This window comes from Miniopterus natalensis, chromosome 17 (assembly GCF_054644295.1).
Source record: "Miniopterus natalensis isolate mMinNat1 chromosome 17, mMinNat1.hap1, whole genome shotgun sequence".
NCBI lineage: Eukaryota > Metazoa > Chordata > Mammalia > Chiroptera > Miniopteridae > Miniopterus > Miniopterus natalensis.
Genome location: NC_142097.1, coordinates 459,199 through 474,214, shown reverse-complemented (window position 1 = coordinate 474,214; position 15,016 = coordinate 459,199). Strand labels below are relative to the sequence as shown.

General features: G+C 51.6%; 2 protein-coding genes across 4 annotated transcripts in view; one reads left to right on the top strand and one right to left on the bottom strand.

The window, feature by feature from the left end:
• Nucleotides 1–3,044, top strand: part of DHRS7B (dehydrogenase/reductase 7B) — a 71,024-nt gene extending 67,980 nt beyond the window's left edge. The window contains exon 8 of one of the 3 annotated variants that reach the window (XR_015715838.1): nt 1,243–3,044. Coding sequence is in view for 1 of the 3 variants with exons in the window: in XM_087825727.1 (XP_087681853.1) it covers nt 1,243–1,268 (26 nt within the window). In the remaining 2 variants the exon portion in view is untranslated. The remainder of the gene's footprint in view (nt 1–1,242) is intronic. The other 2 variants (XM_087825727.1, XM_087825725.1) reach the window with 2 other exon arrangements.
• Nucleotides 208–13,396, bottom strand: TMEM11 (transmembrane protein 11). Its single transcript, XM_087825728.1, has 2 exons — nt 10,866–13,396; nt 208–1,086 (listed from the first exon to the last, which is right to left on the bottom strand). Exons 1-2 carry the CDS (start codon nt 10,877–10,879, stop codon nt 570–572), a joined length of 531 nt encoding a protein of 176 aa, XP_087681854.1. The 5' UTR covers nt 10,880–13,396; the 3' UTR covers nt 208–569.
• Between the last annotated feature and the right edge of the window lie 1,620 nt (nt 13,397–15,016).

Here is a 15,016-nt window from a genome sequence, read left to right as displayed (position 1 = left end):
CCCTGAACATCAGTTAGCAGTGCTGGCCTTGGAAACAGGACCAAGGTGAGACATGAGATGCTCTGGATGGGGTCTGAGCCTGCCCCGTTCAAGACCTACCTGTTCCTGCTGCACATGGGACACGGGTGCAGCCAGGTGCTGGGCAGCCTCTGGTGCTGTCCAGGGGCAAACTGCAGCACAGTCATGGAAAGAAAAGACACCTGGAGCTGAAATTCTCATGATTTTAATGGTCAATCGCTTCTGGTTGGCTCTGGAAGGTACAGTTAACAATAACTTCAGGACCCACCCCAAGCACAGTCACCCCCCAGCTTCCACCACCATCCCACTGCCCAGTCAGCTTCCACAGCTTGACTCCCTGTGGGTTACGGAAACCCACATCTTAGTGTGACGAGTTGAAAAAACCCTTGGTTCATTTGTGATCTGTGCTATTTTTTAAAAATAACAACTATTAAACCAAACACCTTCCCGGGCTCCGTTGACTCATGGAGCAAAAAAATGTTCCTGTGTGATATGAACACTGTTGTCTCCCGTGGGCTGGGCTGTCTGCTCCTCTCCCTACTCGACGGAGATCATACGGCGTAGAGCTCGTAAACCTTCTTTACACAGTACACCAGGGCGGCGAGCGCTATCGTGTTGTGCAGTCTCTTTCTGTGCAAGTCGTCCTTCCGGACCAGCACCACAGGGGTGGAGGAAGTGAGTGTGTGCAGGGGCAGGCGGGACAGTTTATAGGCATCGTACTCCACTTGGTACTTGCAGCAAGGGTCAAACTGCCAGGAGATTCCATAGAGGGTGCAGCAGGCCAGGCTCAACACGCCAGCGGGCAGGGAGATGTAATGGGAGTAATCTAAGGGCAGTGCCAGTGGGGTGAAGAGGCAGGCAGTGCCCGCCAGCACGGTGGTCTTGTGCAGACAGTTGCCCACGGTGATCCAGCGAGCGGTCTCATCACCAATGCGGGTGGGCTCGATCACGATGTACTTGTACTGGGCTTCCAGAGCCTGCTCCAGCTCATACTCAAACTGATCTTGTGCGTTCTCCCCGTTGTAGATCTCATGCACGATGTAACAGTCTGTGGCCGACAAGCTCACCCTTAGAACGGGGGTGAGAGAGACAAGAGTTAGGCTGGAAGCACTGACTATATTTCTTTGCTGAGACACTGAGGGGAAGGCCACTGAGGTGGAGTCTGGGCAGAGAGGATGGGCTCTTGAGGGGACCTCATCTCACTTATGTTTCTCTCTCTCTTAGAGCCCAATATTCAAGGTCCTCAGTAAAGAACTGTTTTTCTGAAGGAATAAAATAATGGACTATAAAAGAACGCAGGAAAAGGAATGCCCTGATCTCAGATGACACCCTACAACGTGCACTGTGCCTGGCAGTTAGTCTAATACACTGGACTGGCAGGTCTGTGAGTTAGCCAAGCAGTTCAAGGAAACAAGAATGCTGCCAGCCCCAAATCACATGAACATGCCCACAAGGAAGCTCAAGGCCAGCAGGATGGGATCTGCTCTTGGTTAATCAGGGCAAGCACAGGAAGAGGACTCTTTGATGGAACCAACAGACCCCTGAGGCAAATACAAACACCCTACCCTGTGCACAGCTCAAACAAGGGAAAGAGGGTCGCTTTTGCCCTGGATGACTGAGAACCAAACTCCTCTAGCCTTGGGGAAGGACAAGCTGCACAAAGCCCCCAAGGCCCTCCTCGGACCAGCAACCCCAAGCACCCCAGCACACTGCTTAGAGAAAGGAGCCCTTTGATTTAATTAAGAAAAGACACCATCTCAGCAACAGTAACGACCCTGACATTTAGTCGACATGGGGATCCCATGAGGGCGTGGAAGTGCCTGCCCATTCTGACCCTGTAAGCCCAGGACTGTGTTTATTGTCAGCAAATGCTTCTCTCACTCACAAAGACCCACTTCAAGTGGCTGAGTTGATCTTTTTCTCTGGGACTAGGAATGGGTGAGAGGATCCTCAAAGCAGAGCCTTATGGAAGCCAAACAGCAGCAGTGACCACAGGCCAAGGGGGGATTTCAGGCAGTGTCAGGATTCTCAGTCTGAGGCCTCTAATGGAAACTTCCCGTCTAGAGCAGAATCTTCCCACATCCCTGACAGGCAAACCTTTTTACAAACCTGTACACACCTTGTCATTTCATGTGTCAGCCTGTCCAGATCTTTCTGAACCGCCATAGTGCTGTCCAGCACAGACAGACACTGTTTCTCCTAGTTTTGTGTTGTTTGTTCTGATTAGAAGCCTTCTTTAGCCCAACCTCTGACAGGGACACTGCTAGACAGATCTTGAGGCCAGATCAAGTTGCTTAATCCACATTACCACCACACTGTACAGAGCCATCCTGTCACATGCCTCAGTGAAAAGCAGCCCCCTGCCCTGGCCAGTGTGGCTCAGATGGTTGGGTGTTGTCCTGTGCACCAAAAAGGTTGCTGGTTCAGTTCCTAGTCAGGGCACATGCGTGGGTTGTGGGCTCAATCCCCAGTGGAGGGTGTGCAGGAGGCAGCTGGTCAATGTTTCTCTCTCTCCCTTCCTCTCTCTCAAAAATAAAATTAAAAATCTTAAAAAAATAAAAGCAGCCCCTTTCCTTCAGCAACCTCTGGTCCCCAGGCTGGTCAGACTGTCACAAAGTAGATGAGGCCCAGGGATCCCCATCTGGCTCTTGGTGATCACTGATCCCCCCCACCCAAGTCCACACCCCTCCAACTGGAGCTCTGGATCCATGTGCTGGGCCACACTAGGGAGAACATGGGCCACCCACCTAAGCTCCGACTGTTCAGTAAGAAACAGCCCTAATTGCTCACAGGCCCAGCAGTTCAGAGGGTCCAGCATGTACAAACCACATGGCCATTCAGAGTAAAGCTACAGAGGAGTTAGGCTCCGGAGGTTGGTCAGTGAGTATGGACATAAGGGACCAATGAGGTCTTTTAAAAGACCCCCCACCCCATGCCTTGGCCAGTGTGGCTCAGCAGTTAGAGCACCAAAGGGTCATGGGTTTGATTCCTGGTCCAGGGCATATGCCTGGGTTGCAGGTTTAATCCCCAGCCCCAGCTGGGGCATGTGTGGGAGGCAACCAATTGATGTCTCTCTCACATCAATGCTTCTACCATTCCACTCTCTAAAAACAAAAAAGAAAAAAAATTCAATGGAAAAAATATCCAGTGAGGATTAACAACAACAAAATAATAAAAAATCACCCCCCAGAACCTCTGAGTTCAGCATAACGTAGTCTCAGCCTCCATCAAAGATGAAAGCTATTACATGTTAGGTGTGGTGGAAACTGGACTGTTGGGCAAACGTTAAGGAAAAAGGACATGGGATCAAAGAGCGACACTCTAAAGACATACCACCAGTTGTTATACACCCAGGCAGGATGCAGCACCGTAAAGGCTACTTTTAGCAAACAAGCAATTCTAAGCAGCAGGGTTTCATTCTGGTTGGATCAATGACTAATATGCTCTCCTGTGGTCACATCAGAAATGAGAAGTCATTGGTGATGGGCTGGTAGTGCCACAAGTGCAGTGGGAGGAGCATCCTCTGAGAGGGGCCTCCGCTCACAGGTGAAGCCACTTTAACAAAAAGCACTGGCTGGGACTCAGGCAGAGGTAACTTTTTTATCCTGAAAAGGTAAGTGTAATTCAGCTAGGCTCAGGGAAGCCACCAAATCAAATCACAAGCCCTAATTAAACTGTGTGCACGGGGGGAGGGGGGGGAGTTCCCCGGGGGTCAGACAAGCCGCCTCAACATGGGACCTTGCCAAAGCACCTTGCTGCGTGTGCCGGGGGGGGGCGGTCAGGGCTGCCTTTCCAGGTTGAGTTAATGAGCCGTGTCTGTAAGAACCCATGGAAGTTTCAGAAAAAGGAAAAGTCGGGTTTTCCCTTGGAAGGTCTTTATGGAGTTTTTCCATTTGATTTTAATTCAGAGAGGTAAATGGGAGGTGCTTTCAATTATTACTCCCAGGCAGGCTACAGCCCTTTAGAAATGTAAAGGTGGCAAAGAAAACCTAAGAGGAAATCACATGAGATGAAGGTCACTGGTGATAGGCTGCCTGCCCCCATGTGTGCAGGGGCCAAAAGAGACTGCCTCCCAGGCGGAGCAGCCCTGGCCCAGAGATTTCCTTTGTGTTCTCAAGTTCATCAGCCAAAAGAGGCAGAAGGGAGAGACAAGAACAAGGGAAGAGGAGGGGTCAACTCATTCATGATCTGTGAACTGAAGAGGCAGCACTCCCAAATCAGCTGTGTGTCCTGCTATCAGTGAGGCCAGGGACAATGCCTGGCTGCTGGCATCCGAGGCGAGCTTTCTGGCCACAAAGTCCCCTGGGACACTCAAAGCAAACGGAGGGATCAAGGTTGGGATTACAGATGTTCCTTCAAACCCCAAATCTACCTTACTCATGTAGTGCCCTTCTCTGCCCAGCTGATTGTAATCCTGTTATGAAAAAATACTGTTAGACCTAACAAGAAAATGCCAGTTGGAACCACAGCACCTGAACAGACTGCTCCATCTTGGAAACACATCAGTGGGCAGATCCCACCTCACCCCACCGCATGCTAACCCCAGTCCCCTGCTGCCCTTGCCTCTGTAAGCCCAGCTGGCATCCATGTCCACCCAGGCCCTCTTTTCCCAGCCCATCCTGGGGGGGCTCCCTCTGGTTCCTCAGGTAGGCGTGGTAGGCAAGGCCATCTCCAGTCATTTGTTAACACAGATTAATGTGTGTGTCCACGGGTCCCATCCAGCCTGGAAGTGTGTGAGAGGCCAGCACCCTCTCACTGCTGTCATCAGGTGTGCCCACTGTCAGCCCCAACAGCACAGGAGCGACAGCAAGCAGACACAGGCAGCTGGTCACCCTGCATCTTAGCTATGGGCAGTCATGACCACCATAGCTCGGAGGGGCACGTGTACACACAGGTGCACTCACCTAGTACACATACCCTGCCAAAGCTTCCTGGAGCCCCCATGCCTTACTGTGGACTGGTCACCACCCCCTATCCATCACCGTAAACCAGCTCTCTATAGTGTGAAGACAGAAGCATAATCATACCTTCAAACAAGGCAGTCTCGGCAGCCAGCCCAGCTGGCAGTGCCTTCTACCTGCCCAAGACACTAATTCCTCATGGAAAGCAACGCTGTTACACCCAGTTCAGAAAGGGACTCTGTTTCCACTGGGAAGGAATGAAATCTGAAGCCAAGAGATTTCTAGGATTCCATATGATGTACAAGGAAGGAAACAGCAAGGCTCGAAACAAACCTGGATGCACAAGTAGGATGCCCCCTTGTCAGAGGCCACCTACCCAGCAGTTAGCACCTACCCCTTTCACCTGGGCTGGGGCAGTTGGGACACCATCTAACTCTGCAAATGACGGTTTTAAAAACTTCCCCAGACTACCAAATTCAGTTCTGCATGGCTGACATTAACTGGTACTTCAGAAACCTGGTGGTAGAGGACACCCTGGAGAGAGCCATGTCTACAACAGCCTAGCTACCCCAGTGCCCCTCCCAACACAACTTGCTTGTTTTTGGGTCAAATGTAACACAACTAAGGAAAGAACCCAATTAGAAGGTTGCCTTGAACTATTTCAGAGCATCACCTACCAATCCCCAACGTGAACCCTAGTACACGAGAACAGACTTTTTAAAAAGTTAATTGGAATCCTTTGAACCAGGAGCTTCCTAAGAGACTGTTTTAGCTTTTTATTGCAGTTGTGAAATGACCAGAAGAGAGCATAATAAAAAGAGTGTTTTTAAAAGAGAGAGCGAAAGCACTGGTAATGGAAAAGTCTCTAAGAAATAAAGTTATGTGGCAAGTACACAGCAGTGTTTATAGTATGCTACCTTTAGGGTATTTTTAAAAAGGTACACATGTGCTTTCATACCTAGAACACTTCTGGACAGATGTACAAATACCTGAGGATTATGTCGTTGGGAGGGGAATGAAGTGGCTCCAGAGAAAAAAGGGGTCCCTTTTTACCAAATGACTTTTGAACCATTAGTACTTACAGAACAGAGTTCTTCTCCCAGACACCCTCTGCCAGTGCGACATCACTTTGCACGCTGAGCTCTGACCAGCCTGTGCAGCAGCGTCACCCCACCTGAGCTAGTGGCTGCTGCACACATTGCACTGTGACTGGGGCTCTTGAACCTCTCCTCTTCCACCTTCAACCAGGAGCCTGAGACCCGAGACCCTCCTCTGAATCCACTCTTGCAGTACTCAGGAAATACTCCCCTAAAAACACTGGCTTCCCCATGAAAAGGTGGCCACTAGGAGGATCACAGGACAAACCCTGTTTCCCCTGGGATCTGGGCACCTCTTGGTCCCCCAAACCATTGCACAGCTGATCTCAAAGGAATCTGGGATTACAGAAGTAGTCACAAACACGGAATCCCAAAACCTGGAGACACCTCCCCCAAAGTCAGAGCTGCACAGGAATGTTCAGAGCAGCACTGTTTGGCAAAAGGAAAAAAATGACTGGCACACATCCATGTGACACCCTCCATGACAGGGAAAATGATGGGTGCCAGCTGCACACTTCACAGCTGAGTCCCTCACGTAAGGGGGGAGGGGAAGCAGGTGCAGAGCACATGCAGAACGTGTTTCACACACACAATTCAAAAGCACAGAGAACTAAAGGATATGCTAGGACTTAGGAATGTTTTCATGCATGGAAACTGTGAAGGCAAGGAGAGGACAGACAATTCAGGAGCGAGGTGGCCTCTGCCCGGGGGAGACACGTGGGCCAGGATAATGCTAGTTTTCTGTATCTTAAGCTGAGTGGTGAGTACACAGGTTTATTAATTTTTTTTAACTATGGTAAAATACATACAACAAAATTACTATCTTAACCATTTTTTTAAAATCCTCACCTGAAGATATTTTTTCCATTGATTTTTTTAGAGTGGGGAGGGGAGTTTGGGGGGAAGAGAGACGTTGCCTCCTGCACAAGCCCCAACTGGGGCCGGAGATTGAACCTGCCAACCCAGGTATGTGCCCTTGACTGGGGATCGAATCTGACACCCTTCAGCCTGCAGGCCAATGCTCTAACCACTGAGCCAGCCACTGAGCCAAATGGCTATCTTAACCATTTTTAAATGCACAGTTCAGTATTGTTAAGTACATTCATATTGTCATGCAACCAGTCTCCAGAACATTTTCATCTTGCAAAACTGAAACTCTGTACCCATCAAATAACTCCCATACCACCACGGACCCAACCATTCTACTTTTCGTCTTTATGGAATGACAACTCGAGGTCCCCGATATAAGTGGAATCATACAGTGTTTGTCCTTACGTGACTAGTGTATTTCACTTGGCACAATGTTTTCAAGGCTCATCTGTTATACGGCATGTGTCAGATTTTCCTTCCTTTTTAAGGGTGAATAATACTCCAATGTATGTATAAACCACATTTTGTTTATCCATTCATCCATCGATGGACACTTCTGGGTTATTTCCACCTTCCAGCTATTGTGAATGATGCTATGAACATGGCTATAAACATACCCGTTTGAGTCTCTGCTTTCATATACCTAGAAATGGAATTATTAGATCATATGGTAATTCTACTTTCCCTTTTTTAAGGAGCCGCCACACTGTTTCCCACAGGGGCAGCACATTTCACACTCTCACCACAGTGCAGGAGGGCTCCAGTTCTGTACACCCTTGCCCACACTGTCCTGTTTTTAATAGCAGCCATCCTGATGGGTGTGCGGTGATATCTCATTGTGGGTTTGATTTGTACTTTTTAAAGTAACAGCTTTAGCCCGGCAGGGCGTGGCTCAGCAGTTGAGCATCTGCCTGGGATCCAGGAGATAACGGTTCGATTCCCAGTCAGGGGCGTGCAGGAGGCAGCCGATCAGTATCATTGATGTTTCTATCTTTCTCTCCCTCTCCCTTCCTCTCTCTGAAATCAACAGACATATTTTAAAAATAAAGTAAAAGCTTTATTGAGATAGAATTCACACACCATATAATTCACCCACTTAAAGTGTACAATTCAATGGCTTCAGCACTTTCACCCAGTTGTGCAATGAACACCACAATCCATTTTAGAACATTTCATGACCCTGAAAAGAAACACTATCAGTCCTCATTTCCCCCAACCCTCACCAGCCCCTGGCACCATCCACCCACTTCCTGACTGTGGGTTTGCCTATTCTGACCTTTCATATACATGGAGTCATACTGTGCACTGCTTCTGTAACCAGCTTCTTTCATTTAGCACAATGTTTTCAAGGGTCATACATATGGTAGCAAGCTTATGACTTGTCAGAAATATACTTCTGATGTGTTTAACACAATTTTTAAAAATCCAAGACAAACTATAGAGGAAGGGTATCAAAGGTGCTATACACAAAAATGGTCAACAATGGTTTTGTTTGAATAGTGACCTAGCAGGTGACTTTTAAATTTTATTTTTCTTCATAATTAGAATTCTGTATTAAAAAATATAAAAATATAAATATGTTTCTTTTATAATGGGAACATTAATTATAAACCTTTTCTGGGAAAAAATGTTGTTCAACATCCTGCATCCTCGGGGTGAAGGGATCAGAAAGCCAAGGGGCCCTCCAAAACCAAGGGGAGCAGAAGGCAACCCACTTCAACCCCTGCAGCTTCTGGGTGCCCACAGAGAAGCCTGCGCTTGCAGGAAGCGAGCCCCATCTCAGCAAGTCTGAGTGCGGCAGCTTCTCCTGGCTGAGGTGTCGGGCTGTCCTCACTCCTGTGGTCCTGCAGTGAGGAGGAGAGTCCCACTTCCCTGTTTCACTCAAGCATGCACTGGCCAAGCTGCCCTGCAAGCCACCATCCTTTCCTGGTCATGCTAGAACCAGAACCAAACAGAACTATAGTGGAAGCACCTGGTTTAGGCCTATTTCCTGGAGTGGGCCCTGGGCTCACAGGGAGGACTGAGGTGTGAGCTCCCATCTGAAACATAGAAGGCTTTGATTCCAAGCTCCCTGAAAGCAGAGTGTGCATGTTCATCCCAGAAGCCCTGAACTGCCTGACCCTGACAGGCATTAGCAGAAGTACGTTTGAAATGAGTGACAGGAGAAAAACAATTACAGTAATTGAGAATGTGTGGCTGAAAAATTAAACTAGGTCCGTATGTCATGTTGCTTTCCACCTAATAAGCATGTGATCACTCGATCACCTATGGCATGTGAGGTGCTAGATTCTACCTCTACCCCCTAAGTCTAGGAAAACCCACTTCTGGCTAAACCAAAAACTGCTTCCTCCAGAGTCAAAGAAAGCAGTAAAATTCTATGCTGCGGACTTAAAGGCTAGACAGGACAAAAAGGTACAGGCATGCAGCTCCAAATATTGAGGACAGTTCCAAATAGGTCAAGGAAATTCCTTCCACAGGGAGCCTGACATTTTCATTTGCCATGTCAAGAGGACCCTCTCCTCCTGTGCCCCGGCAACTGAGCAGCTCTCGGCTTTGGAACAAGAACATGGTACGTCAAGTGCAGGAATCAAGAGGCCTAGATTCAAGTTCCCTCTTAGTCACTCCCTGGCTCTGTGTCCAAGGGCAAACCCCCTTGTTACTCTGAGCCAGCTTCACTGGTGTCAAATGGGGCAAAGGCCTAGCTCTCCCAGAGGGCTTCAGCAAAGATGGGATGGGGGCTGGGTGTCCAAACCAAAGTGACAGCTGCAAAGCACCACCCAGCTGTTTAAATTAAGTAAAAATAAAACACTCAGGTCCTCAGACACATGAGCCACATTTCGAATGCTTGAAAGTCACAGGTGGCTAATGGCTGCCCTAACGAACAGCCCTGAGTCAAGGCTGCTAGGACGACAAAGGGATCATTGCTTTCCCAAGAACTCTGTGGGCCATAAAGTTGCTGCTGCGCCAGGGACAGAACAGTGGCAGCTAGGAGGTTCCTGTGTGTGCTCACTCTGTGGAGTATTTTCCACCCCCTCCCACTGTCCTCACTCACTGAGGGGCATGTACACACACACGCAGACCCACAGACACACAGACAAACATGTATGCACGCTCCAGGCAGAGAAGCTGAACTCAGCCCTCTTCTCACCTCCCTGGACAAAAGATCATTCCTCTTCTTCAGAAAGTTGGGCCTGAACTACATGGAATGCGGCCTAAAGGACTAAACCACGGAGGCACAAGTCACTGCAGTTGAAAATCCAGATTGCTCGATTGAATCAAGGAAAACAAATTTATGCCTAAGAGGACGCACCCCAGCAGATCCTAACCTACAATGCCAACTTCTAGCATCAGAACATGTGGCCAACCCGTGCACAACTCAACCTCTGGTAGACAGCTTGGCAGGACCCACCGCCCTCAGGGTTGCACATGTTGCATCTGCACTGGGGTGCAGATGCTGTGTGCATGGCTCATCTGGACCAGGAGGAAATAAACTTTCCCACCACACACTAGAGCCATAATGGGAGTCTTTCAAGAGAAATAAAATACCACAAACCTCCAAGGTTCTTAAGCTCTAAAAGCAAAGGATCAGATCAGAATGAGGGGAATGTGTGCCACCTGCCCACATGGCTCATGGACCTTCTATTCAACTGGACTGGGAACTAAACCCTCCACCGGCAGGGCAGTCTAGAACCACATCCGTTGGATTCACAGGTTAAAGCAAAGCTTTCAAAAGATCAAGTACCAAGGAATAAAGCATGAAAGATGTGCAAGTGATCCCCAAACTGGCTGCCTAAAGATGCTGCATAAGCCAGGGGAGTCAGGCCACAAAAAGTAACCTGAGCATTGAGTCCAGCACACCAGGCCCTCTAAACACCTCAGGCCTTTAAATAGTGCTGCTACCTCAAAATCATGATCAGAATCAGATCAGACCTTCACATGATGATAAAAACAGGAATTGAGAGCATATGGCTATACTCACATTCCAACAATCATGAAGAACTCAGGGATGCTCAGGGGCCCTGAGAGAATGAAGACGACAAGGAGCCCAAGGGGACAGATGGGACCGTCTGTGAGCTGATCCGGGTTGGCACCCAAGTGGCAGAACACACAGATACCTGCACTGTGCCTTCCTAGATGGGCAAGTGTGTCTCAAAGACGTCGACAGGCCAAGTGGCAATCTGTTTCGTGTGCTTGCTGCCAGTGTGCTGAATTTTGGACAAGAATTCAGGTTACAGCTCAGAGTCTGATGCTCTTCATTACAAACACTGTTGATTTCCTAGATTTAATGGAGTGGAGAGAAAAATCAGCATGCAAGCAGCTTTCATTTACTATTTCCACCCCTCTCGTACTTAAGTCTAGACCAGCACTGTCCTGTCGATAGGACTTTCTGCACTGATGAATGTGTCTCTGCCATCCACGATGGTAGTCACAGCTACATGTGGCTACTGAGCACTTGAAATGTGGCTAGTGTGACTGAGGAGCTGAATTTTTCATTTTACTTAATTTTAATTAATTTAAATTTAATTGCCACGTGACTAATGGCTACTGAAGTAGCACAACTCTAGACTCAAGAAACAGGTAAACCAAAAATCCACACATTGTGTATTCTAAACTCGACCACCATTAACACCCAGCTGACGACAGTAATTCCTGTGGACCATCTGGGACCAGAGCCTTTAAATACAAGGCATGCTTTGGAGTTTTCAACCACTGGAAAATCTGGAGAGTTTGCCCAAAGCATTGCTCTGCTCCAGCCCATGCACCAAACCAGAGAATGTTTCCTTCAGTTTCAGCATAAAGCAGATTCCAACCAGGTTTGTGCAGCAACTCAGGGAAGTGGTCTTACAAGGTGGACCTGAGATTTGCGTCAACACAAATGTGACACGGAACAAAGTCATGTTAAGACAGCCATAAACAGCCATATTTCAGTCATAAGAGCCAATAATACACTCCGACCTCATACTCTTTGGTGCTTACCAATCAATTAATCCAGCCTGCCCCACCCAGTCTTCCCACCCACAGAGCAGGAATGGAGGTGTGCCCAGAAGTTAGCTAGCTGGCAGGGGAAGGGGTGTGTGGGAGGATAATGTTTCCATCCCCTGCTCAGCATGGGGTGCTCTTAGAGAAACCAAGCTCCCCCAGCTAGGGCCTCACAGCAAAGGCAATTAGAGTCCCTGTGTGTCCCCCTACTCCCACCCCCACCATACCACATCACTAAGAAGGAAGAGAGATGGTGCAAACAGAAGGATACCCCCTCAACAGTGCCATATTGTGGGAGAGATGGTGTCACCCTAACCACAAAACGAGATGCCCATACTGGCTAACACACAGCATCTGCGTGTGTGAGCAGAGCTTTCAGTTCCAGGCCAAAGGTTGCAACCTGACACCTAAGGAGACTAGGCAGGTAACAGCAATGAGTCAAGCTGTCAGGTGAGGAACGATAAACTAGAAAGCACTTGACCTGATCAAAAAAGTCGGCCGCTACTCAGCTTTTCAAGTAGAGTGTTGTGTGTGTGAAATCTTTCAGTTTGAAAGTGCTGGCAACTAATTTAAATTATCTTAAAAACTGGGGGTCTATAATCAAGGACTGGATTCTGTCTATGGGCTGCTAGTTTAGAAACTGAGTTTTGAATTTATGATTGTTTGAGCCAAGGAGAAAAAGTCCCCAATATCTAATTTCTTAGATCAGTAAAAGCTTAACAGCCCCTGTATAATGTCTGGGGCATCCCGATATGGCCCTTTCACAGTTGTTTTTATCCAGTAAGGAGGAGTGCCTTTCTCTCTGATAACTCTTAAGTTTTCTGAACAGGTTATTTCCTATTAATAAAGAATTAATGTTTGCATTAAAGATCTTGAAAATGTTTCCTAGCTTTTAAGACCCTTGGAAAATCATCGAAGTCACTTCTTTAATTTTTTTCTATGGTCTGATCCAAGAAATGCCAGGTGGGAGTTGGGAAAACAAAAGTATCTGGTTGCCACTCACTATTTTCCAAGAACCAGGAAATGCAGAATGGACAATGCTGAGCTCTAGAATAAAATGCAAGCTAAAGGGGTCCGTCTATAACAACGAGACAGGAATAATTCAGGCTGGGAAAACCATCTACAGGCAACAGCAATGAATAAATGAATACCTGATGGAATCAGTCAAAGAAAAAGAATAACGCAGAACAGAGTAGTTGAGAGAAAGGGGGGAGGAGCAGAGAGAACTTTTCTTCTTACCAATCTTCACCAGAAAGACAAAACTAGCAAACAAAAAACGTTCCTCTCGCGCTGACCTCCACTACACCAGTCACGCCGTAAGGGCACCGACAGGACAGGGATCCGGCGACTCCGCCTATGCACATCCTTTCCCAAACGTCTTCCTACGGACGAACAGCTCCTAGGGGCTTCTACGGGCTGAAACTGCTTCGCAGGAGCAGAAGCTGTGGATTCAGCACGGACACTACTCCAGGCTCATCTTCTAGAAACCAGTTCTCCAGACCGAGACCCACCTGGGAAGAAACAAGCTCCTGGCTCCCTACCACACACCACCCGTCGGGAAAGGTCACTGGAAAGGACTTGCACGTCCCCGGCAGGCGCCGCGGAGCCCGCGCGGGGCAGGGTCCCCTCTCGCGGAAGCGGCGGACGCGGCGCGGCCACGACGGGAGGGGCCGGCGCCCGCCCGCGGCGCGGCCCCCGCGGCCGCCCGCCCGCCGAGGCGCCCTCCTCCCGGGGCCCTTCCCCGCCACGTCAGGGGCCGCGGCCGGGCGCCACCGGAGCCTCGCACGCCGCTCGGCCCGCGGCAGCAGGCGGCTCCCTTGGGCCTGCGCGGCCCGGCCCCTGCCTCGGCCCAGACCCGAAGCCTTCGCGGAGGCCGCTCCGGCCCGGCTCTCCCTCGGGCTCCGGGTCGGCCCGGACAGGAGCTCCGCGTGCCCGGCGGTGGGACGGGAGGGAGGGTGGGCGCGAAGGCGGCGCCCGGGACCCGGGGCAGGGAGAGCGCTGTAACCAGGGCAGGCCTCACTGAGTCTCGGCTCCGAACCCCACGCCCAGGGGGGCGCACGCCGCCGGGTCTCACCTCTCTCGGGCGCTGCCGCCGCCGCTGCTGCCCGGGCCCAGGCGCCTCCTTCCCCACGCGGCCATCTTGCAGACAGTCCGCTCGCAGACGCCTCGCGCCCGGCGGCCTCGGGGCGGCGAGCGGGCGGACGGGAAGTGTAGTCCGGCCCGCGGCCCGGGACCGCGCGGGAGGCGGGGCCGAGCCGGCCCCGGACTACAACGCCCACAATGCACCGGGCCGGCAGCCCGCCTCTTCGAGGTCGCCTGGAAAACGGGGCCCTCCCCGAGGCGGTGTACTGGGGGCCGTCCTGGGAAGAGCCGGGTTCCCGGCGCCGTTGCAGAAGCCAGAGTTCCCCGAAGTTCCCCGCCTGGGAGGCGGGCGCCCGTCCGCGGGCACGCTCGGGCCTTCCGGCTGGGAGCGGAGGGAGGGCGGCGAGAGGCGCCTACAACTCCCAGGGCGCCGCGCGAGGTCCGGGCGGCCGCGGGCGCCGCGCTCCCGCCCCGGCCGCCGCCTCCCGCCCGGGCTCGGGCTCGGCCTCGCCTCCGGAGGCGGCCGGCCTGCCCTTCACAGCCGCCTCTGACCGTTAAGGTCGCCGCGGCGGGAGGCGCCCGGCCCTCTCGGAGGCGGTCGCTGCTGCGCCCTCTCCGGCCCCCAGTTATCCGGGCGCAGGACCGGCGGGGCCCCTGCCGCGCGGGCGTCCGGGCTCGCGGGTTGTTGGAAGCAAAGGCTGGACAACGACGCGGGGCGGTGCTGGGAAGGAGAGGGCCCCGCGGCGGGGACGGCGCGGGGTTGGGCGGACTGGCGGGGCCGGGGCGGCGCGGCGGGGCCTCGCGCCGGGCGGCGCCACGTCGTCGTCGGCGGTGACTCGCCGGAGCGGAGCGGAGCGAAGGGAAGGCGGCCGGTGGGCCTGCGCCGGGCTCCACGCCCCCGGAGGGGACGGCGGGGCTGCGGGCGCCGGCTGAAGGGGCTCGCGCTCAGGCCCCCTGGAGCGCACGGCCGGCGGACGGGCCGGGCCCCGGGCCCCCGCTGCGGCCTCCCCCCGCCCGGGCCGCTCCCTCGGGTCTCCGGCGGACGGGCCGGGCCCCGGGCCCCCGCTG